General features: G+C 38.8%; 1 protein-coding gene and 1 pseudogene across 2 annotated transcripts; both read right to left on the bottom strand.

The window, feature by feature from the left end:
• Positions 1 to 540: 540 nt before the first annotated feature.
• Positions 541 to 16,329, bottom strand: snrnp70.L (small nuclear ribonucleoprotein, U1 70kDa subunit L homeolog). Of its 2 annotated transcripts, none has more exons than XM_018224342.2 (10): positions 16,107 to 16,329; positions 12,869 to 13,024; positions 12,725 to 12,787; positions 11,253 to 11,307; positions 11,053 to 11,117; positions 10,453 to 10,515; positions 10,030 to 10,120; positions 3,815 to 3,916; positions 2,843 to 2,930; positions 541 to 1,608 (listed from the first exon to the last, which is right to left on the bottom strand). In XM_018224342.2, the coding sequence occupies exons 2-10, from the start codon at positions 13,013 to 13,015 to the stop codon at positions 861 to 863; spliced, it is 1,422 nt and encodes a 473-aa protein (XP_018079831.1). In that variant the 5' UTR covers positions 13,016 to 13,024; positions 16,107 to 16,329; the 3' UTR covers positions 541 to 860.
• A 313-nt stretch (positions 16,330 to 16,642) lies between these two features.
• LOC121395631 lies at positions 16,643 to 21,735 on the bottom strand (annotated as a pseudogene).
• Positions 21,736 to 23,535: the final 1,800 nt, after the last annotated feature.

Genomic DNA, 23,535 nt, shown 5'->3' with positions numbered 1-23,535 from the left:
AGCCCTGTAGCATCAGCTTATATTACAGACCAACCTCATTCTCTGCTGGATAATTAGTGACGAGCCCTAAGCTTAGCTTCTCAACAGCCAATCACAGCCCACTGAGTATGTGAGTGTCAGACACTTTCCAAGATGATGACCCCCCTGTGACAAGTTTGAAGTCCTGGATCATTGCTGCTATTGACAAGCTGAAACTTTAGGCTAGTACAAAAAGTGCAGTATTTAAAATGTGGTATTTTTGGCCGTATTCATTTTTAGGGTTTAGTTCTCCTTTAAAGGGGGAGATTTTGGATGCATGCACAGATATTCTTGGCTCTATGACCGATTGGCTGGTGTGATATGTATAAGTTTGTCTTGTGAATTAAGGATCAAACATTAGATCTCAAAAGGAGTGGCCCCAGAAGCTGAATGTGGTCAATAAGAAACAGCTTCTAATGAATAACGAACGAGTATAGAATTGTATATAGAATTGTATATATTTAGACTCATTCCCACACAAGCACAAAGGACATGGGGGGGTAAAGAGAAGAAATCAGTTCCTTTAAACATTAAAAATGTTTTTATTCTCATGAGGCCATTTAAAAAAAAACAAAAGGCAATGTTTGCAACTTTACACAAGTTCAAGGGTGATGGCTACATACTTGTATTGTAAAACATACCCACCTAAAAAATACCAAGACGAATGTAGTTTGATCTGTGTTAAACAGTATGGTTACTCGGTGTGACTTTAAAGTAAAAATGTATAACTGTATGAATGAATAAGTCCGGACATAGTTGGAGGGGAGCGTCTGAATGCACACAGATCTGGCTGTGGAAGAGAAGTTCATTTGAGGAAGGGGAATCCCTCATTATAAACAAGATCACTCCATAGGAGGCTCCATCATATAGCCGTTCTCTGTAGACAAGTAACCATCTCCAGACTGCATGGATTCTTGATCTAAATACATGTCTTGGCTGGTCTCCTCGGCTTGTTCCATAACCATACCATTATCTGGAACCCTCTCCTCTCTCTTTTCGCTGCGGTCACCTCTGTCTCGCTCTCGTTTGTGATCCTTGTCCCTCTCTCTATCGCGGTCCCTATCTCGCCTCCTGTCCCTGTCCCTGTCCCTATCCCTATCCTTCTCTCTATCCCTGTCTCTATGGCTGCGCCTTCTGTCCCTATCACGATCTCTGTCTTTATCCCTGTCCTTTTCTCCCTTTTCTCTGTCTCTGTCTCGCTCTCGGTCACGCTCTCTACTTTTTTCTTCAGGCTCTTGCTTAAGTTCTATGCCATCTATGCCCAGATCACCAATCTGTGCATCGTCTTGAGGGGCATCATCAGCCTCAGGTACTTCTGCTTCAACACGTTCCTCTTTCTTTTCCCTGTCACGGTCTCGCTCACGTTTGCGCTCTCTACTACGGCTCCGACGCTTGCGATCTCGGTCCTTGTTGTCCTTATCTTTCTCTTTTTCCTTGTCCTTGCTCTTCTCCCGGCTACGCTTTCTTTCTTCCTTTTCTCGACTGCGTGATCTTTTTCTACGTTCCCTAGAACGACTTCTGCGTCTCTCCCTCGGCTCCTTCTCCCTCTCACGGCTCCTTTCACGGCGGTCCCGTTCCCGCTCTCTATCCCTAATAAATAAGAGGCAATAATTTTAATCAAATACAAAAATAATTTTTTTTGCATCAGTGATCAGATATGCCTATACTGTACATGAAAAGGTGCCAGATCTAAAGGCAGAAAAATACATTTGAATCACTGGTGTTTGTTTGAAGCAGCCATGTTTTACTTGGCGGCCAGTTTGACCCTTATTACACTAACAGCACTTTTAAAGGAGACACTGTAAAAAATAAGAATGTACCAGTGCATTATACTCATTTAGACATAGAAGAACTTTGCTTAAAAGTAGTGTTTCAGGCAGGTTTATTGAATATTTCTTCAAAAAACCTTACTAATCACTCCCTTCTCTTCCTGTTCCCTGAATCCCCAGGTTGTGCAGGCGGCTCTCACTGCACTGTAGAACAGGAACCAATCAGCAGCTAGCAGGACCTGATAGGGAACTGAAGCCTGTCTTTGCTTGTGTGACGGCAGGCTGCAATTGGCTGTCCCACTCCTGTGCTTCTGGCAGGGACCATTAGGACACGCCCACCCCTCATTTGAAACACAGACAGGGACCAGAGAACATCTATAGGAAGCTCCAATAAAGGGGCAATTTCTAAAAATATAAATTTTTAGCACCATGTAAAAGCAACACCATATAGTACTCAATTGCCTACAAAATTAGGTTCTTTTCATTATCCTATATGTCTCCTTTAAAATGAGCAACAGTAGAGCTGCTTTTGCCTTACTTTAAAGGAACAGTAACACCAAATAATTTAATTGTTAAACTATAATGTACCTTTTTCCTGCACTGGTACAACTGGTGTGTTTGCTTTAGAAACACTACTATAGTTTATAAAAGAAAAGCTTTTGTGTAGCCATGGGGGCAGCCATTCAAAGCACAGGTTACATAGAAGATAACAGATGCACTCTGTAGAATCCCATTGTATTCTATTACATTGCTTTGTCTTTTATCTATTATGTAGAATGTGCTACACAGTAGCCTATTTATATAAACTTAAGTAGTGTTTCTGAAGGAAACACCAGTTTTACCAGTTCAGAGCAACAGTTTATTATATTTGAATTATTTTAAACTGCTTTTATTATTTGGTGTTACTGTTCTTTTAAGTGGCAGTTGGTAACAGTTTTATTCCATACTGGAAACAGCAGCTGCCCGTTTCCTAGGGGGAATAACACACCACTTCCCTCACAGAAATAGCATCCAACTAAATACGATCTGGAAGAAGATAAAAAGTGGTTAAGTACCTCTCATCATATCTGGATGTATCATCTCTGCCAGAGTGTCTGATATTGACATCAGCTCCTCCCCTTCTTGTGCCTCCAAGACCACCACCTTCAAAATGAGAGAATATAGCACAATTTAGAAGTTCTTCACAGCACATGTATGCTATTGGACTCATTCTGTTATATTAATGAACTGCACTGAGAATGGGTTGCAATAATTATATTAGAAGCCAACTCATGGAGGGCAATTACCTACAATGCAGGTTTATATTTAAGATGGCAACAATCCCTTTTTCATGCTGTACAGACATTTTCGGTCTGTTTATGTCATGATTTTTATGATGTAGGTTTGTATTTCTAAATTACACTGCAAATAATTCCCTATAAAATATAAAAGGTCATTCCCGAACCAGCAAGTGTATTTTTTTAGTTGCAATATTGATGTGTGGGTGCATCTCAGGTCATTTTGCCTGGTCATGTGCTTTCATAAAGAGCCAGCACTTTAGGATGGAACTGCTTTCTGTCAGACTGTTGTTTCTCCTACTCAGTGTAACAGAATGTGTCTCAGCGGGGCCTGGATTTTACTATTGAGTGTTGTTCTTAGATCTACCAAGCAGCTGTTATCTTGTTAGGGAGCTTCTATCTGGTTACCTTCCCATTGTTCTGTTAGGCTGCTGGGGGAAATGGAGGGTGGTGATATCACTGCAACTTGCAGTACAGCAGTAAAGAGTGACTGAAGCACAAGTCACATGACTGGGGGCAGTTGGGAAGCTGCCAATAGGTCTAGTGCCATGTCAGATTTAAAAATTAAATATAAAAATTCTGTTTGCTTTTTTGAGAAATGGAATTCAGTGCAGAATTCTGCTGGAGCAGTACTATTAACTGATGCGCTTTGAAAAAAATTTTTTTTCCCATGACAGCATCCCTTTAAGAATTGATCCTTTAGAGCCGATCCAAGTAAACCCCTCAGTAATCCGAGATGGATGTCCATACCTAGCCTGCGTGGGCGCCATCCTTTCACAGTACGTCCTCTCTCGACATCGACCAACACACGTCTTCCGTCTATTTTCTTCCCATCTGCATGCTTGTATGCCGCTGTAACACAACATTGCCAGAAGGGCAGAACAGACACAATTAGCTTAAATGCACACAATAATCCCCCCCCCTCCCATACTGCACACAGTCTTAGCCTTTCACATAGAACAAGACTGCTAACTAAAATATGCAGAGCTTCTACTATAAACTTAATAAATCTTGCATTATCACTTCAACCTTCAATACAACAAAAAAAAGAAAGGTGTTGGAGAAGAGAAGTAAATGCTCTGCTGAACAGCATTGATCAGGGTTTCCTAAAGAGTTTTAGACTTGTATGAACAATTGAATGCGTTCTCCATCTGGATAGAACAGACACAGGAGCACAAAAATACAATACAGCAACAATCATGAGATAGAGGTATTTTATATCTTCAATATAAAACCGGCAAAATAGCAGAGGTTGTTAATATCCATGTGTGTGTTGAGGCCTAACTTGTTAACCCCTAGAGCTGAACAACTTGCAATGTAATGAGCAATCCAGCAGTAGCATTTCCTTTCAAAAACTCATCACCAACACCCCAATGCCCCCTTTAATTCCCCAGTTCTTTAACAACCATGCTGAAAGAAAAACATGTTAAAATTATTTGCCGTTCCTTTCATAACTTACGTATATCGCGAATAAAAAAATCTTGAAGTCTTCATATATGAACAAATTTAAAATGTTTTTTTTTTAATATATTTCAAACTATTTACCACCATAAATCACACATCTTAATTTATATGGTGTGTAATAACTTTTTGGGTGCGTAATTTACATCACTTTCCTATTTAATCCCCCTTTTCTTTCTGTAACCCCAACTATAAGAAAAAAATCTTCAAGTCTTGCTTAGGCTGTTCAGCTATCAAGTAGATGAGGATATACACATACATCACAAACCATTGCCTTCTACGGGATATCAACTGGCAGTATGTGTTAAGGTTTAAGCTGAATGTGAAGAACAGTACGCTCCATCGCCAAACATAAATCGCCATAGTGAGATATTCTACACTGCAGTGCGTTTACAGCCCCCTATAATAGCGCCATAAAACAGTACCACTAAAATAAGTAAAAATATTTACCTGTTAAAACTACTTACAAAACCTTTCAAATTACCGCCTCAAATTCAACGAATTTCATGACGATATCTTGGAAAGATGTTTGAGCCTCGGGAAGTTCCGTTTTTTTTTTTATTAATTTAAACTGGATTTGAATGGACGAATTTCTCGCAGCTGAGAAACTGTCTTACCTGCCTCGGCTGCCTCGATTTTTTCCATCGTTACAGTATATTGACTGATTGCTTAGATGAATGTGGTCGCCAGTATCACACGGACTCCAGCTTTTGGCTCAATATTTTTTTTTTTTAGCAAGCAATGGCATGATCTATGATCATATTGCAGAACGTTAAGACCATGCCCCACAGCATTTTCCATCATTTCTTCCACCTCTTAACTACCCAGGTTTCAATATAGTAGATTGAGCCACATACAACTATTGCCTACCCATGGCAAGAAATTTCAAATAGAGGGGTGGGGGGAAAAGTGGAAAATCACCTTTACATGCATTGACAAATGTTTAATAACGCCAATTAACCAAATGCAATGTTAGTGTATAAAGGGCAAGCTGTCCCCGAGATCTTTAAAAGTTTATGTTGCGGGCCCCATGGGAAGGCAGAAATAGGTTGGAAATTGCATTAAAAAAAATAAAGAACATGTATAAATAAAGCTATCCCAAGGAGAATGGATGAATGGGAGAATTAACAAAAGCAGATGCCCGTTTTATTAAAATGGACAGAGGTACCAGGGACCGTTTCCAACAGTAACAAAAAAAAAAACCCCCCAAAACGGCCTTTAAGTTCCCAGCACTTCGGGTGTTTGTTACATACCAAATCCATTTACACCGACTGCAACAGGGCCATATGGTGGACAAACATACACCAATCAAATCTAGTTTCCCACACCTACCCCACTCCATCCAAGCACAGTCTCCAGCTTCATCCTTTAGAAAGCGAAGATATATCATTGCCGGCTGGCTGGTGGTTCGTTAACTGCCTCTATTTGATTGTAGCATCATACGCCAATGAGAAGGCAAAAGGGATATCCACTTGCGGTGGCTTACCTGGGCCCTACCACCTCACTGTATACCAATCTTTTTCACCAGCAGTTGCACAGGAGCAACTACCAAGTGTGATAAGACTATAGTCTTTTACTACCACTAAGAACTAAAACTGTGACCTACCTTTCACATAACAACACTGTGTCATTCCTGAACAACCATGATCTGTGTAAGAGGGAAGCTATACTAATAGGAACTACTACCTCTTCCAAAGTTACTACTTACTCTGCAGAGGAATATGGAAGGCCTTGGAGTCTGGCTTAAATATTACTGTTGATTAACACAGAGCTGTTTAAGGCTTGTTTAACATGGTAGGTCACCAGACATACCGTAATTAGCAGCTATTTGCTCATAAAAGCCGCAACACTGTTACCCTTACAGTCTGCACAAAAGAGCCATAGGGCTTCATGCCATATTGCTCTAAAGTATAGGACCAGTTATCCGGAAACCTGTTATACAGAAAGCTCAGAATTATGGAAAAGGAGTCTCCCAGAGACTGCATTTTATCCAAATTTTCTTTTTCTCCATAATAAAACCGTAGCTTGTATTTATTCCAACCTAATATATAATTAATCCTTATTGGAAGCAAAACCGGTCTATTGGGTTTAATTAATGTTTACTTGATTTTCTAGTAGACTTAAAGGGGTTGTTCACTTTCCAAACACTTTTTTTCAGTTGATTTGCTTTCAGATTATTCCCCAGAAATAAAGACTTATCAATTACTTTCCATTATTTAATATTTTTTATTGTTTTTCCAAAATCTAAGTTTAAAGTTGAAAGTTCCCATCTCTGGTGTTTGAATCTGGCAGCTCAGTAATTCAGGTGCAGACTCTATAAACTGTCACAATTTTGCAACATTTAGTTGATCCATTTCTCAGCAGCATCTCTGGAATATTAGCAACTATTGTATCAATTCTAACAGCTGCCCGTAATGAAACCCAGAGATTCTGCTCAGCAGGGACAACATTAGAAATGGATCAACTGTATCAATTTAGCGCAGTTTACAGGGTCGGCAACCCCCCTTCCCAGAGCCACTTTAGAAAGTGAAAAATGACACTTTACACTTCAATATTAGAAACAAGTCGACACATAGAAAATATAAAGTAATTGTAAAGAGTTGTTATGTCTGGTGATCTATCCAAAACCAACTAGTTGTTTGAAGGTGAACAACCCCTTGAAGGCATGAAGATCAAAATTACGGAAAGTTCCTTTATCCAGAAAGCCCCAGGTCCCGAGCATTCTGGATAACAGGTCCCATACCTGTACAACTTTTGCTCTACCTTTTATATTGGTTTTCTTTCAACATTAGAAGAGATTTTGGTCTGTACTAGCATTCAGATCACTTTACCAACTAACAAGTACTATGTAATCTACAGCAGACCTCACCTGAAACTGTTCTAAAAAGTATGGTTTCCTTCTAAATGCAAAATTGTCTTTACACAGTATTTAAAAATGAGTTTTGTTGGTGTTATGCAATGTGGTTTATGGTTACTGATTGCGCACCAAGGTAAAATAGATGTTCAAGGAAGGCAAACATTGTTGCCTTTTGGAATATCCAAGAATGATTTTCATGTTACAGCATATGAATGTAGTCTGAATGGAAATGTAAATTTAAGTAATTTCTATGTTGGAATTAGTATATGCTCCAGACCCTTACTATTTTGTCAGTATTAAAATATGTATGAAGAGAGCAACTGAAAGAACCCAGAAGAAATCAGTGTATCCCAATATACTATGTAGGCAAAAAAAAAAAAATCCACTAGTGCAGATTTATCAAGGGTCGAATAGTGAAACTCGAATTTGAGAGATTTAAAATTCACACATTTGAATTTAATCCCCCTATTCGAATGTGAGATTTATCACGCCTTGACCATGGAAACAGTACTAATTTGAATATTCGCCAGCTAAAACCTGCAGAGTTCATGTACAAGTCAATGGCAGAGGTCCGTTGAGCCATTTGGAGAAAACTCAATTCGTACGAATTGAATATGATTTGAATTTTTCGACTTTTTTCTTAAATAACCTCCCAGTCGAATAGAGAGTATATTCGAATTAAAAAAAAAAAAAAAAAAAAAACACACGTGAATTCGACCTTTGATAAATGGGCTTCTCTTAGTATTTAAAAAGTCTACTTTGGCCAGTCCTATTACTAGGGATGCATCGAATCCAGGATTCAGCCTTTTTCAGCAGGATTCGCCCGAATACTTCTGCCCAGCCAAAGCAAATGCTAATTTGCATATGCCAATTGGGGACGGGGAGGGAAATCTCATGACTGTCACAAAACAAGGAAGTAAAAAATGTGTTCCCCTTCCCACTCCTAATTTGTATATGCAAATTAGGATTCGGCAGAATTGGCAAAGGATTTGGGGTTCAGCCGATTCCAAAATAGTGGATCTGGTGCATCCCCCCTACCTGTTACAGAACATAGAGCTATAGCTTTAGGAGTGTTGAATTTTTGGTTAAAACTGCTTATGTGAAAGGTGGGAAATAATAAGTCATGTTGTCCCAATATTTGCTAAAGTATATGTAAATATTGCCCCAATATAAAAAGAAAAACCATCTCCCTGCGAATAAATTGGTCTGTGTGTTGATGTAGTAAGAAATGTCCTTACAATGTGGGAATTGTGCAAGGTGAATTAGTTGATTTTCTGTGTCTTGTGTGTGTAAATGCTGCAAAGTCTTACCCATCATACAAACCCTTATACCAACCATACAATGAGATGTTGTAAAGGGGAGCATTAGATTCAGCTGCAAGCCAGCAGTGACAATTGCCATCACAATGGTGGCTGCAGTGGCAATAAGAACACAAAATTAATACACCCCCCTCACATTGCACTGTCACAGATAAGATTTTGTTCTACATTATACAATAAAAAAAAAGAAAAATATAAAGGATGGGCAACAGTTATGCATTCACACAGAGGGGAGAGGCAAGTTTCCCCTCTTAATAAAAATGGCTATATGAAATGCAGCCAGATATTTCTTGGAGCAGACATGAACAAGCTGATCAAGAAATTTAACACCTGGCACCTGAACATAACGTTGCCCGTCCTCTAAGCCATTCTTGGTAGGACCCGGACTACAGAAATCCCAAGTGGGTAGAGATGACTCTGAAGCATCAAATAAAGCTCTTTAGATTGTTTTCCACTGCTTTAAGCATACCTTTCAGTTCCAAAGTTTAAAGTAACAGCAAAGAAAGCGCTGCATGTCTTGCAATAAATGTCCTAAATGTGACTGTACAGGCTTTTTTGCATAGAGCATTATTCTGCTAAAAACAACCTATACAACATCCCTTGAAGCAATGTCATTGGTGCAGTTTTCAATAGGATAAAAAAAAAAAAAAAAATATGAATGGCCAAATGTAAAAAAAAAAAAAAAAAAAAAAAAAAAAGAGAAAGAAAGAAAAAAAAAGGAATCCGGAAGCCGTCCCCATTCCTACCTCACTAAAATTAAAATGTTTTTACCTTTAGAAGCAATAGGTGGTCACAAAAACAAAAAAAGTGCAAAATGTTTAATCCAATTTTATTCACACTTGGGATAATCCTTTATACCAAGCTCTATGAAATTAAAATTGTTAAATTTGTTAAAAGTAGCTGTTCACCTTTTCAAAACTTTCCATTTTTAAAAAGAATTGCACTACTATTGACCTTTATCAACTAATGTATCAAACTAACAGTTTAGACAGTCTGTGATCCAATTGAGCTGCTATAAAGAGGATACATTTAATTTTTACATTTATAAAAAACAGTGAATTAAAAAAAAAAAAGAAATTGTATGTAGGTCGTACTAGGACTCTTGCTTTCTACTTAATGCAAAGTTTTTTTGAAGGTGAACCTCTTGTTTAGGAAATGCCGAGTGTTACAGTGGGGATTCCTGGAATTCGAGTGCCCACCTGAATGGTTTATAGTTACTTACCTTCTGGAAACACAGCCCTTCATTGCAAAGGGCTTTCAAAGTAAAAACGTTTAAAAAAATATCTAAAACAAAATGGATATTTTTTGTTCAAGAGTAAGAAACTTACAGTGCATATCTCTTTCGTGTTCGTACTCAATGAAAGCATATCCACGAGGTTTCCCAGATCCCTCAGATCCCTTATTGTATACTATATGAATCTAAAACAGAAAGACAATATATTTGTAAATAAAAACGGATTGGTGACCTTTGTGCAAAGCTGCCCCATTATATTAACACAAATGCACGCTAGACTTAGAATGTTTTATAGTCATTTAGCATCCATCAGCCTAAAATTACCAACCCCACAATACACAATTTACAGCTTTTAGAATTTGAAAACACTTTCTAAACCATTATTCTATTTGAAGCAGGCTGTGCAGCCTCAATGGCCTAAAAGAGCCAGTCAAAATAGGTCATGTAATAAAACTAGAATAGCGTGCCTCGCTGTATTCAGCTCAAATGAACTTGATGCTTAATAAGATGTCCTTACCCGTTTAATAGGTCCATACACCTCAAACTCTCGCCGTAGCTTGGACTCTGTTGTATCATAATTCTGTAAAGCAAAAATCATTCAGATCATGAAAAATGCTTTTAGGAGGAGCTTGAAGAAGGTGCGCTACCTTGAGAGTTTCGCTGTGGAGGCCTGTGTTCACACAACAGAACAGTTGCCACTCACTAGCAAAGAATATTGACAGGCAGAGGGGGCTTTTGGCTGCCATTGTCATATGCCTTAGAGCAGCTGCTTCACAATGAAAGCAGAGGGATAATGTAATGAAGCCTACTTTTCAATTTAAAGAAAAAAAATTATATAGCTATCCATATACCTATATCCATCTCTTTCTTCTCTCTCTCGGTCTACTCTATCAACTGAATATCTGTCCGTCAGTCTGTCTCTCTCTCTATCATCTGAATATCTGTGCCTCTATCTCAATTGAATATCTGTGTGTCTCTCTCTCTCTCTATTGGATATCTGTCTCTCTCGGTCTCTCTATCTACACACAAATGGTAAATGCCAGGCAAATTTCTGGACAGCTACTATCATGACAAAATTAATGTAAAAGAAAACAACAAAATCACAAACAAAACTTACCACTCTTGCAACAAACAGGGTTTTGAAGGCATCTCCTTGAGCATTCTGATCATTGTGTGGATCCCCTATTAAGTGAAGAATTACAGAATTAAAAAAAAAACAAAAAAAACAAACCACAGCTTCTAAATATGTACGATTGACTGAAAACAGCATTTAACAAACTACTAACAGCATAAAACGTCACATGAATCAGCACTTACATATTTTAAGTTCATTCTCGACGTCCTGCTGTCTTCTTTCAATCTTTTCCCTTCGCTGTTAAATTGATTTAAAAGGTTTTGAGGTAACATTGAAATCTCAAGTTTCTCTAGCAGTACAAGCAGCTGCAGGGTCATTTTAGTACAACAGACAAGTTTACTTTCATCAAAAACAAACAAAAAAAACCCCAAAAAAACACAGACCCATTTATCAAAGGTCGAATTCATGTGAATTTTTTTTAAATTCGAATACTCAATTCGACTGGGAGGTTATTTAATTTGAATGTACGATCCTATAGTTTCCAATGGCACTTGATTCGTACGAATCTAGTTTTTCTCTCCGAAAAAAAAACAAAACTAATGTCAGAAAGGCTATTAACTCCAAATGACTCAACAGACCTCTGCCATCTTTTAGGTGGCGAATATTCGAATTAGGACTGTTTCCATGGTTGAAGTGTGATAAATCTCACATTCAAATAAGGGGATTAAAAATTGAATGTGTGAATTTTTACACTCGAAAATCTGAATTGAAATTTTACTATTCGACCTTTGATAAATCTGCCCCTAGGTCTAGCCAAGTGTTTGCATCCCTCTTATGAACAGGTTTTGTTCGTTGAATAGAAAAGATGCTGTCTAACACAGATGCTTATGACAGAAAATAGATATAGCCCTCTATAACAGAAGTCTCTATTCCTTACCACTACCCACCTACTAAGACAAGAGTAAATACTATCAAACACCTATGACTCAAATTGTAGCTCTAGTGCCCAAGCCACTCAAGTTTGAAATTATTTATATTTTGTTTCTGAAATGTATTTTTTTTTTTTTTTTGGAATTTTTGTTGCTGACAATTATTTGTGCCATCTTCCCAGTCAAGTAATGCCAAAAATTACTCTGTATATGAGATCCCCTGGTGAAGGCATCGTTTAGCCCTACTTTAAACCACAAATGCATTTTCTTAAACAGTAACACCAAAAAAGGAAAGTGTTTTAAAGTAATGAAAATATGTAGTGTTGCCCTGCACTGGTAAAACTGATGTGTTGGTTCAGAAACATTACTATAGTTCATATAAACAAGCTGCTGGTGGAAATTGAAACAAGTCTATATGGCACAGATTAAATAGTGGATACCAGATAACACCATTATGTTCTACAGAGTTTATCTGCTGTGTAACCTGAGCCTTTTCTCCTTTGAATGGCTGCCCCCCATTGCTACACAGCAGCATATTAATAAAAACAACAGTAGTGTTTCTGGAGCAAACACCCGCAGGGCAACACTGCATTATATTTTTATTACTTTTAAACACTTTTTTTTAATGTTACTGTTACTTTAAAACAAATGACAATTTAAAATAATTTTTAAGGAAGTCTATAGAAACTTCTAGTGTTGTTTGCAAGCAAAGATAAACTCAACAAAGGCATGTAATGTCCATCTATGCTGCCAAATACACAGTATCATCAATATAAATTTCTCACCTTCCTTTCCATACGCTCCTCGCGGGTCTCTGCTCTAGTTGGAGGGGGAGCATCTCGAGGGTCCTATGGACAATAACATTAGATTGATATAATTACATTTGCTGGTATGAATTATTTAGCCGATACATATAGCTGTGTACTCACCTCAAATTCTCTTATGTATGGAGCAATCCCACAGTATGGCTGATTGTGATGTTTTTCATGTGGCAGTTTATCTAAAGGAGGGAGGTATGGTACTGGATCTCTAGGGGCAAAGAGCGCCAACAAGTTTGGAGGTAAGAACTGTGTCATTGTGAAGACCTGTACAAAATGTGGGAAAAAAAACCCCCAGAAAAATTAGTGAAAATAACCTGTACACAAAAGATAATGTATGCACATTACACCCACATTGAAGCAGTTTTATGAAACCTTAAGCAGTTGAACAGGCAGTCGAATAATGACACTTTGCTTATAATACAGTGCATCAAAAACTCAATATGTGCTTTATTTTCTTCAAGGGCTGGTTCAGCTTTAAATTAACTTTAGTATTTTATAGAATGGCTATAACTAAGCAACTTTTTCATTGGCATTCAAGTATTTGGATTCTTTCGCGGACTTCCTTTCAAATGGAGGTCATTGACCCCATCTAAACAAATGCTCTGTAAGGCTACAATTTTATTGTTATTTTTTTATTACTTATTTTTCTATGTAGGCCCTCTCCTATTCCAGTGTCATTTAAATCACTGCATGGTTGCTAGGGTAATATGGACCCCAGCAACCAGATTGCAGACATTGCAAACTGGAGAGCTGCTGATAAAATGCTAAATAACCCAAAAAGCACAAATAATAATAATAAATGATCAACAATTGGCAAATTGTCTCAGAATATCATTCTAGATCAGTGATCCCCAACCAGTAGCTCGTGAGCAACATGTTGCTCTCCAACCCTTTGGATGTTGCTCCCAGTGGTCTCAAAGCAGGAGCTTACTTTTGAATTCCAGGCTTGGAGGCAAGTTTTGGTTGTATAAAAACCAGGTGCACTGCCAAACAGAGCCTCAATGTAGGTTGACAATCCACATAGGGGCTACCAAATGGCCAATCACAGCACTTATTTGGCAGCCCAAGACCATTTTTCATATTTGTGTTGCTCCCCAACTGCTTTTACTTTTGAATGTTGCTCCCGGGTTCAAAAGGTTGGGGATCCCTGTTCTAGATCATACTAAAAGTTAACTCAAAGGTGAACAACCACTATAAGTAAACTCTGCTTTTTACTGTGCCTGTATAAGTAGGTTTACATACTAGCTCAACCGGTTTCAAGTATGACCGTATTGCCCCTCACATACCGAATTTTGCACCTTATTTTAGACACCCATTTTATACTGCTGAAAGAAGTATGTGCTTGTGTGAGAGTGAGAACACTGCTATTTGTCTATAGCCGGAACTCCTCATTAGTGCATGTTTGCACTTTTTGCAAGTGAACTGGCACACAGTCAGATCTTCATGCAGGGTTAGTGACAATTTTTTAGTGCAGACATCTTTATATAAAAAAAAAAAAAAAGCTCCTTTTCTGGGCTATAAGAACAGTGGGGTTAGCAGCCACCATGTCCTACAACAGGGGTCCCCAACCTTTTTTTTACTTGTGAGCCAAATTTAAAAGTAAAAAAATAAATAGATTTGGAGAGCAACACAAACATGAAAAAGTCCATGGGGATGTAAAATAAGGGCATCGCTTGGCTATTTAGTAGTCCCTATATGGACTGGCAGACTACAAGCGGCTGTTTGGCAGTACAACTGGTTTTTGTGCACCAAAACTTGCCTCCAAGCATGGAATTAAAAAATAAAGCAACTGCTTTGAGGCCACTGGGAGCAAAATCCAAGGAGTTGGTGAGCAACATGTTAAGCCGGCCATAGATGTAAAGATTTTTAAAAGATCCAATCATTATCATGAGACCACAATTATCTCGAAATGATAGTTTAAATGTACAATGTGCCCATCAACTAAAAAGACCATTTCAGGTGATATTGCCAGCAAAACTGAAGGGGAGCTGCCTGCTTGTCCCTGCAGACATAGATAGATTGCATTGGGACCGATAAAGATTTTTAAACCTGGCCAATCAATTCTCTGACAGATGTCGGCCGAAAAATCGTAAAATGTACGATCGTTCAATCCCACTAACCGCACGATAATTTGACGGATTGATTGGACTGCACTGAAATCGGTCGTTCACCAAAGAACAATCGTCGCGTCTATGGGGAGCTTTACTCGCGATCTACTGGTTGGGGGACACTGTCCTACAGCGACTCCCTGTGAAGGGGGCTGTAAACAAGTGGCTGGACTAAAAGGGGGGCTGCTGTAAAAAAAACAAATTCACTTGAGAAATTTGACTTTCCTTGATCTTTACATTTAAAATAAATGAACCGTTATTAAGTCAGGCCACACAGGGCGTTTTAGGGAGATTTGGTCGACTTGCGACCAATCGTCTCGTTTCTGCGGTGACCAATCTCCCCAAACGCCTTCCCTGACTCTGCGCCGGCTAAAAAGAACGGGTGACTTCGGAAAACGAATGGCCGCGTGTGATTTGCGACTGAGTTTTTTTTTTTCATTTAGCCGGCGCAGATTCAGGGAAGGCGTTTGGGGAAGATTGGTCACCACAAAAACGAGGCGATTAGTCGTCAGGCGACCAAATCTCCCCAAAACGCCCTGTGTGGCCTGACCCTAATCCACTGTACAGCAAAAATGTAAACAACTTTACACTGCGCCCACCCCCCCTTTACACACAAGAAGAGGACGCCCCTACAGTGAGGCAACAGTTCTCAGCACAGCCATGCATTATACATCCCCATAGGTAACTATATAAAGGCAAATACTGGAAGAAAACTGAGGCTGCAGAGATTCCAGCAATGATATACATTCCCATAGGTTCCATAAGGAGAAACTGGGGGGGGGGGGGAGAGAATGGCTACAGAGATCACGTCCCAGCCCGCATTGTACAGTCACCAGAGGGAGATAGAGGGAGAATGGTGGCTACACAGATCAGAGCACGGTCCAAAGCCACAATCCGACAAAGACACGTTTGCGCCGTACCTACAGTCGTCCTTGTACCTCAGCTTCCTACATCCGGCCGCCATCACACGCGCACATACACACACAGCCCCACGTGACTCCCTGTACTACACTACAAAATGAGGCTTTAGCTGAAAGAAGATCTAGGCCGTGTAATTTAGCGCCACGCCATTCAGCAGAACAGATAACGTTGGCTAACACACGACGCGGCCCTGTTACCTTGTACGGCTCTGGCGCCCAATCTCAGGGCCTGCGGCCTAGTAGTTCCGCACACAGACACACACGGCAGCGTCGTAAGAACTAATGCATCTTTCCTCACTCATAAAATCCAATCCTTACCCACAGTCTTACCGAGTCAGTTCCCGGAACTCAGCCTCTGTCAAAACACCTCTTTCCTCTGGGCAAGCCGGGCGCCTCACACCCGGGATACTCCCGTCTCCTTTATTCCAGCTAGGCCGCACGTCGTGTGAAAAGGCCACGGCCGCGCTGCATATCAATTCCAAATCCTTCCGCACCACAGCAAGAGAAAGATGCCACCAAGCCACGCCCCTTTCGGAACTACTTTACAGCGCTATAGTTTTCATGTATTACTCCGCGACAGAGGTTGAGAAGAAAGAGCGCTGCTGTTGTCTGTGGCGGGCTTTCTTGTTGGTGATTCTTAGGCGGAACTCTATGAACGTTTCAAACAGAGCCGGATTAAGACTAAACAGGGCCCTAGGCAAGGTAGTGCTTCTGGGGCCCCCCCATCTCGAACCACCTAAAGTTACAGTTACAAAAGAAGCACTGCTATACTAGCGCACCTTTATTATGACAGTTCTTTTAAAAGTTCAGTAGTAACACTGTTGGCAATCTGACAGAAGGTATTCCTTCTGTTCATTGTCTTAAGAATACACTCTGCATTAACCTATTTCTTCAGAAAAGACATCAATTGATTGTTGTTTATCCATTCCTATTCTTTAATAGAGTGCTACTCAAATAAAATAATAAGGTTGTAATAGACAAACCTACACAGCATTTACTTCTTCATACTCAAAGTCAGACCAAGGGTTAATTTATAAATTTAATTAGCTAACAAAAAGCAGCATGTCCAGTACTGAACACAAAAAGTATGCCCATAAAATAAATATGAAATACTGCCATTATTATTGCAGAAATAGCAGCAATATGATGAAAATATAGCCACAGTTACAAAAACACTTGAGCCACAGATAATAAGAAACATTGTAAAACAGGGTAAGCTTCCCAAATATAATAACCAATAATAAATTATTAGTTAGCTTTTAATGACTTTGTGAACTTAGATTAATGAATTCTAACAAGAATTATGTCAGGAATTGGGAATCAGTTGCATTAAAGACTTGTTCCACATTTGCATAAAAATTAATCTGCAGCCAGATGAGACAACTAGACTATTAGAAATGTTGCAGCTAATTGGGAAGACTAGAGTATTAGTATTAGAAGTGTTTTGCAGCCAGATGAAGAGATGAGAATATTAGAATTGTTTTGCAGCCAGATGAGAAGACTAGGGTAAAATAATTCTTTTGTAGCTAGATGAGAAGATTAGGATATTAGAATTGTTTTGCAGTCAGATGAGACTAGGATATTAGAATTATTCTGCAGTCGGATGAGAAGAGTAGAATATTAGAATTGTTTTGCAGCTAGATGAGACACTAGGGTATTAGAATTTTTCTGCAGCCAGATAAGAAGACTAGAGTATTAGACTTCTTTTGCAGTCAGATGAGAAGACTTGAGTATAAGAATTATTTTGCAGCCAGATGAGATGATTAGAGTTTTAGAATCATTTTCATTAGCTCTATGAACTCCTCTACTATGGAAGATGACGTAGTTGCTTACCCCTCAGTCTTACTCACCATACGTCTTTTATATGCTGCTCAAGAAATGGATCATTTTTAGCATGAAGCTCTGGTACTCACTGAAATCTCCCATTCTGTGGTGATCCAAATAGCTTATCAGTTCCCCTGAATGGTAGCCTAAGGAACTTTACAACACTGACAATCCAAGCAGATTTCTTTTCATGAGCTAGTTGTTCAAAGAAGAGCATGGTTTTGCAGTCAGGTGAGAAGACTAGGGTAAAATATTTCTTTTGTAGCGAGATGAAAAGATTAGGGTATTAGAATTAGACTTTGTGCACTTAGATTAATGAACTCTAAGAATTATGTCAGGAATTGGGAATCAGTTGCATTAAAGACTTGTTCCAAATTTGCATAAAAATTAATCTGCAGCCAGATGAGACAACTAGACTATTAGAAATGTTGCAGCTAATTGGGAAGACTAGAGTATTAGTATTAGAAGTCTTTTGCAGCCAGATGAAAAGATGAGAATATTAGAATTGTTTTGCAGTCAGATGAGAAGACGAGAATATTAGAATTGTTTTGCAGTCAGATGAGAAGACGAGAATATTAGAATTGTTTTGCAGACAGATTTCTTTTCATGAACTGGTTGTTCAAAAAAGAGCATGGTCTATTCATCATTATTTATTTTCCTTAGTTCTTTAGTCATATAACTTGTAATATCAGTATATGATTGTTTTACATACAAATACATATTTTGAACTAGATTTGTAAAACAATATTCACACACATTTTAAAACAGGGTAAGTCTCCCAATATAATAACAAATTATGATGTAGCTTTTAATGATTTAAAATAATTCTTACAGCCAGATGAGTAGACTAGGGTACATTTTTTTGCAGCCATATCAGGTGAGTAGGGTTTTAGAAATATTTTGCAGCCATATGAGACAATGAATTAGAATTTCAACATTTAGAAATAAAGAAGCTGGTGAAGGGATTTCATGACTTGTGTACCAAGCCTTGTACTGTTTGCTGAGCAGCTAACAATTACAAATTAACTTTACGTACTTTTTGCTTAGCAAAAGAATCCACAATGTCATCAAAGTCAAGTTGTCTGACTAAAGCGGATTCCACAGCTAGCAAAGAAAGGGCTGATAACCTTTCTTGGCCCATGGTAGTTCTTCTTTCATTTTTTATCCTTTTCAAACAGGAAAATGATCTTTCTCCACTGGCATTGGTTACAGACATGCATAAAAACATACGTAGCAAGGTTTCAGTATTTGGAAATGTTTTTTGCAAGTCCCTGGCAATTATATATTGCCTCATTGCCATTGGGCACACCATGGATTCCTGGGGTATCAATGCAGAAAATTGTAAAAATTCTTCTGTAAAACAGTCTTCGAGATCCTCTGGGTAGTTTTTTTGCAATTTGTCTGCAGAGCTGCGTAAATCTGATATTGGCAAGTTTGTATTAAAAATATCAAAACGGTTATTCAAGCATTCATAGCACTGATTCCTTCTTTTAAGCTCTGCAATAAGAGAATCTGTTAATACATAGAATGTTTCAGTGATAAATTTGTTTCTTGCTGACATATGTTGGTTAACATCATCAAATGGTGATTCATCAGCAAATGTTTTGCGTTTTTTAAGCCGTTTTCCTTCTCCTGCATATGTATGGTCTCTAGTTAGCTTTTTAGCTTCTAGTTCATATGTGTCAAATGAATCCCTAATTATTTGCACATATGCAATCAATGAGTTATAAAGTATGACTACTTCTGAAAGACAGATTTTGGTGTTTTGTAAAGTTTTACTAGTCGCATTTAGCCTTTCTAAGATGTTTCCCCACACCACAAGAAGAATGGCGGTTTCAAAGTGGTTGAGTTTTCCCAATAAGGACTTTGCCTCATGTTGGACTCTTACTTGGTGATCAGACGACTCTAATTCTCTGAGAGCATTTTTCACATACTGAAAACCGATTCTCAGTGCTTTAGTAGCATCAGAACGAGCAGCCCATCTTGTGCCAGACAGACCTTTTACAGAAAGATTTCCAGGAGCTTTGCAAAGCTCATTTTTAAGAATGTTCCATCGATGAGTGGATGAAGAAAAAAAAACATAGATGCACTCCAATAGATTAAAAATGTAGCTGCTTTAAGACAGGATTCTGCAGCACATGTTCCAACCAAATTCAGTGAATGTGCAGAACAAGGCACATAATATGCCAACTGATTGATTGCACGAATTCTAGCTTGCAATCCATTGTATCTGCCAGACATATTGCTAGCGTTATCGTAGCTTTGGCCTCTGCAATCCTGAATATTAATTTTCAATACAGCCAGGAATGACAACACAGTATTTTCAAGATGTTCTCCTGTATGAGAATAGATTGGAACAAACCCCAGTAACCGTTCCACAGGCCCATCTTTGTTAACATAACGTAGTACAATTGCTAGCTGATCAACATGACTGAGATCTGGTGTGGAATCTACAATTAAAGAAAAATATTTGGCAGTGTATAGCTCTTGCACTATTACTTGAGCAACTTTATTTCCCATTAACTCGATGAACTCCTCTACTATGGTAGATGACATGTAGTTGCTTACCCCTCTGCCTGACCCACCATACTTCTTTATATGCTGCTCAAGAAATGGGTCATATTTAGCAATAAGCTCTAGTATTCCCAGAAATGCCCCATTCTGTGGGGATCCAAATAGCTCATCAGTTCCCCTGAATGGTAAGCCACGTTCACCAAGGAACTTTACAACATCGACAACCCTTCTTAAAACTTCCCGCCAGTACTTCTGTTCATGAACTTCTTGTTCAATAAGAGCGCGGTCTATTCGGCATTCAGGGTTTGCCCTGTCTGTGAATATGAAAACACACTTGCGATGATCAGGTGAATTCTCATGCTCCCTTAATCTTGCAGCAGCATTTTTCCAGTCATTAAAGCCCGATGTTGCAAGGGCATGAGACAAACTACTATAAAGTTTACACGGCACACAGAATATAGTTCCTGTTGAGGGTGAGTAGATCATCCAATCACGAGTAATACATTCAGCATTATTTCTTTTCCGTATGAATAGTTCTTTAGTCAGATACCTTGTAATATCAGTATATGTTCTTTTAGATGCAGAGTAGTCCACATACTTATTTTGAATTTGATTCTTAGAAAAATATTCACGCAAATCTTCAGAAATGTTACTTCCCCACTCAGCAGGATCATTAGAGTAACTCTTAATGATATTTTTGATAGCATTTGAAGTTGTTGTAATTTCTGGTATAGCAGATATGGACTGCTGGGATTGGGAAACTGGGGCATAATCTCCAGTTTCTTCATAGTCCATGGTCAATGGGCTTTGCACCATAGTAGCTACTTCTGTATCTCTAGTGCTTTTGGTGATTATAGTACAAACAGCATGACTGGATGACTGGATGACGACTTCATCATCATCATTAGGATGTAATGCACGGCTTACTATAGTTTGATCAGTGTCAGCAACTTGACTTATGGAGCAACTTGTTCCTTGTTCATCAGGCTGAGGTGTATTAGAATCTACACGGCTTTTGCTGGATTTATGATGAGCAGAAGGAATTACTCCTTGCTCCAAATTGGAGATAGAGACAGCATATGTATTTGTAGCATTAGGATGCGCTGCAGTACTATCTATACTTGTGGTGAAACTTGTTCCTTGTTCATCACCATCAGGCTGAACAAGCTGATGCTTTGGTACTAAAAAAGATTGCATATACGTCTTTTGTTTTACTGTCTCTTTTTGCTCTTTATTTTTCTTTCTCCTTTTAGCAGCCCCTGAGGCATGCCTATACAGATTCTTCGACATACCTTCTATTGTCTTTTTACAACCCTGTTTATAACTGGAAACCCTAGACAACCCTTAGAATTCTTCTGCAGCCAGATGAGATGAGTATTAGAACTATTTTGCAGCCACCAACCAGATTAGACTAGAATATTAGAACTGTTTTGCAACCAGACGAGAAGACTAGAACTGTTTTTCAGCCAGACGAGGCTAGAATATTAAAACTGTTTTGCAACCAGACGAGAAGACTAGGTTATTAGAACTGTTTTGCAGCAACCAGCCAGATTAGGCTAGAATATTAGAACTGTTTTGCAGCCAGATGAGACTAGAATATTAGAACTGTTTTGCAACCAGACAAGAAAACTAGGGTATTAGAACTGTTTTGCAGCCACCAGCCAGATTAGGCTAGAACTAGAATATTAGAACTGTTTTGTAGCCAGATGAGACTAGAATATTAGAACTGTTTTGCAACCAGACAAGGAAACTAGGGTATTAGAACTGTTTTGCAGCCACCAGCCAGATTAGGCTAGAATATTAGAACTGTTTTGCAACCAGACTATGGTATTAGAACTGTTTTGCAGCCAGATGAGACTAGAATATTAGAACTGTTTTGCAACCAGACAAGAAAACTAGGGTATTAGAACTGTTTTGCAGCCACCAGCCAGATTAGGCTAGAACTAGAATATTAGAACTGTTTTGTAGCCAGATGAGACTAGAATATTAGAACTGTTTTGCAACCAGACAAGGAAACTAGGGTATTAGAACTGTTTTGCAGCCACCAGCCAGATTAGGCTAGAATATTAGAACTGTTTTGCAACCAGACTATGGTATTAGAACTGTTTTGCAGCCAGATGAGACTAGAATATTAGAACTGTTTTGCAACCAGACAAGAAAACTAGGGTATTAGAACTGTTTTGCAGCCACCAGCCAGATTAGGCTAGAACTAGAATATTAGAACTGTTTTGTAGCCAGATGAGACTAGAATATTAGAACTGTTTTGCAACCAGACAAGGAAACTAGGGTATTAGAACTGTTTTGCAGCCACCAGCCAGATTAGGCTAGAATATTAGAACTGTTTTGCAACCAGACTATGGTATTAGAACTGTTTTGCAGCCAGATGAGACTAGAATATTCTACCCGTTTTGCAACCAAATGAGAAGACTAGAATATTATAACTGTCTTGGAGCTAGATGAGGAGACTAGATGATTTTATACCAGAATAGAATTATTAATTTGCACTCAGCTCAGTTGTAGCTTTGGTTGGTCTTGCAACCTGCATGGCTGCCGGGTCCCCTCCCTCACTCCTTTCAGAGCCAGTCAGACAGTCCCACTTTCAGAGACCCTTCTCAAATTATTTTACACACCGATATTTTGTATTTTTGTTTTTTAAAAAAAAAATTCGTTTTTTTCTGTAGTTTTTAGTTTTTTTCTAGGTTTTTTTTCTCAGTTCTGATTGCCCCCTCACTCACTGCAGAATCAGTTGAAACAGTTCCACCACTGCCCCACAGACCCTTTTGAATTATTTTTACCCCCAGATCACACTGTTACTTCCAAATGGCTGCAGCACAGCCTGCCCCTCCTCCACCCCACAAGCCAGTCACAGCCCCACTCCCACAGACTCTTTACAAATTATTTTGCCCCCCAATTTTTTTTGTATTTTTGTTTTGTAGTTTTTTTGGTGTTTTTTTGTAGTTTTTATTTTTTTTTAGTTTTTTTCTAGTTTTTTTTTCTCAGTTCTGTCTGCCCCCTCACTCACTGCAGAATCAGTTGAACAGTTCCACTGCCCCACAGACACTTTTGAAATATTTTGACCCCCAGATCACAGTCACACTGTTAGTTTCAAATTGCTGCAGCACAGCCTGCCCCCTCCTCCCCCTCACAAGCCAGTCACAGCCCCTTTACAAATTATTTTGCCCCCAAATTTTTTTTTGTATTTTTGTTTTGTAGTTTTTTTTGGTGTTTTTTTGTAGTTTTTATTTTTTTTTGTTTTTTTCTAGGTTTTTTTTCTCAGTTCTGTCTCTGCCCCCTCACTCACTGCAGAATCAGTTGAACAGTTCCACTTTCAATTTCCCCCCTAGCGCCAGAAGCCAGATGCCCAGCCCAAGATCACGTTCAAATGGCTAGAAATTAGAAAACAGCCTGC

This window comes from Xenopus laevis, chromosome 7L (assembly GCF_017654675.1).
Source record: "Xenopus laevis strain J_2021 chromosome 7L, Xenopus_laevis_v10.1, whole genome shotgun sequence".
NCBI classification, from domain to species: Eukaryota; Metazoa; Chordata; class Amphibia; order Anura; family Pipidae; genus Xenopus; species Xenopus laevis.
This window is presented reverse-complemented; position numbering and strand designations above follow the sequence as displayed.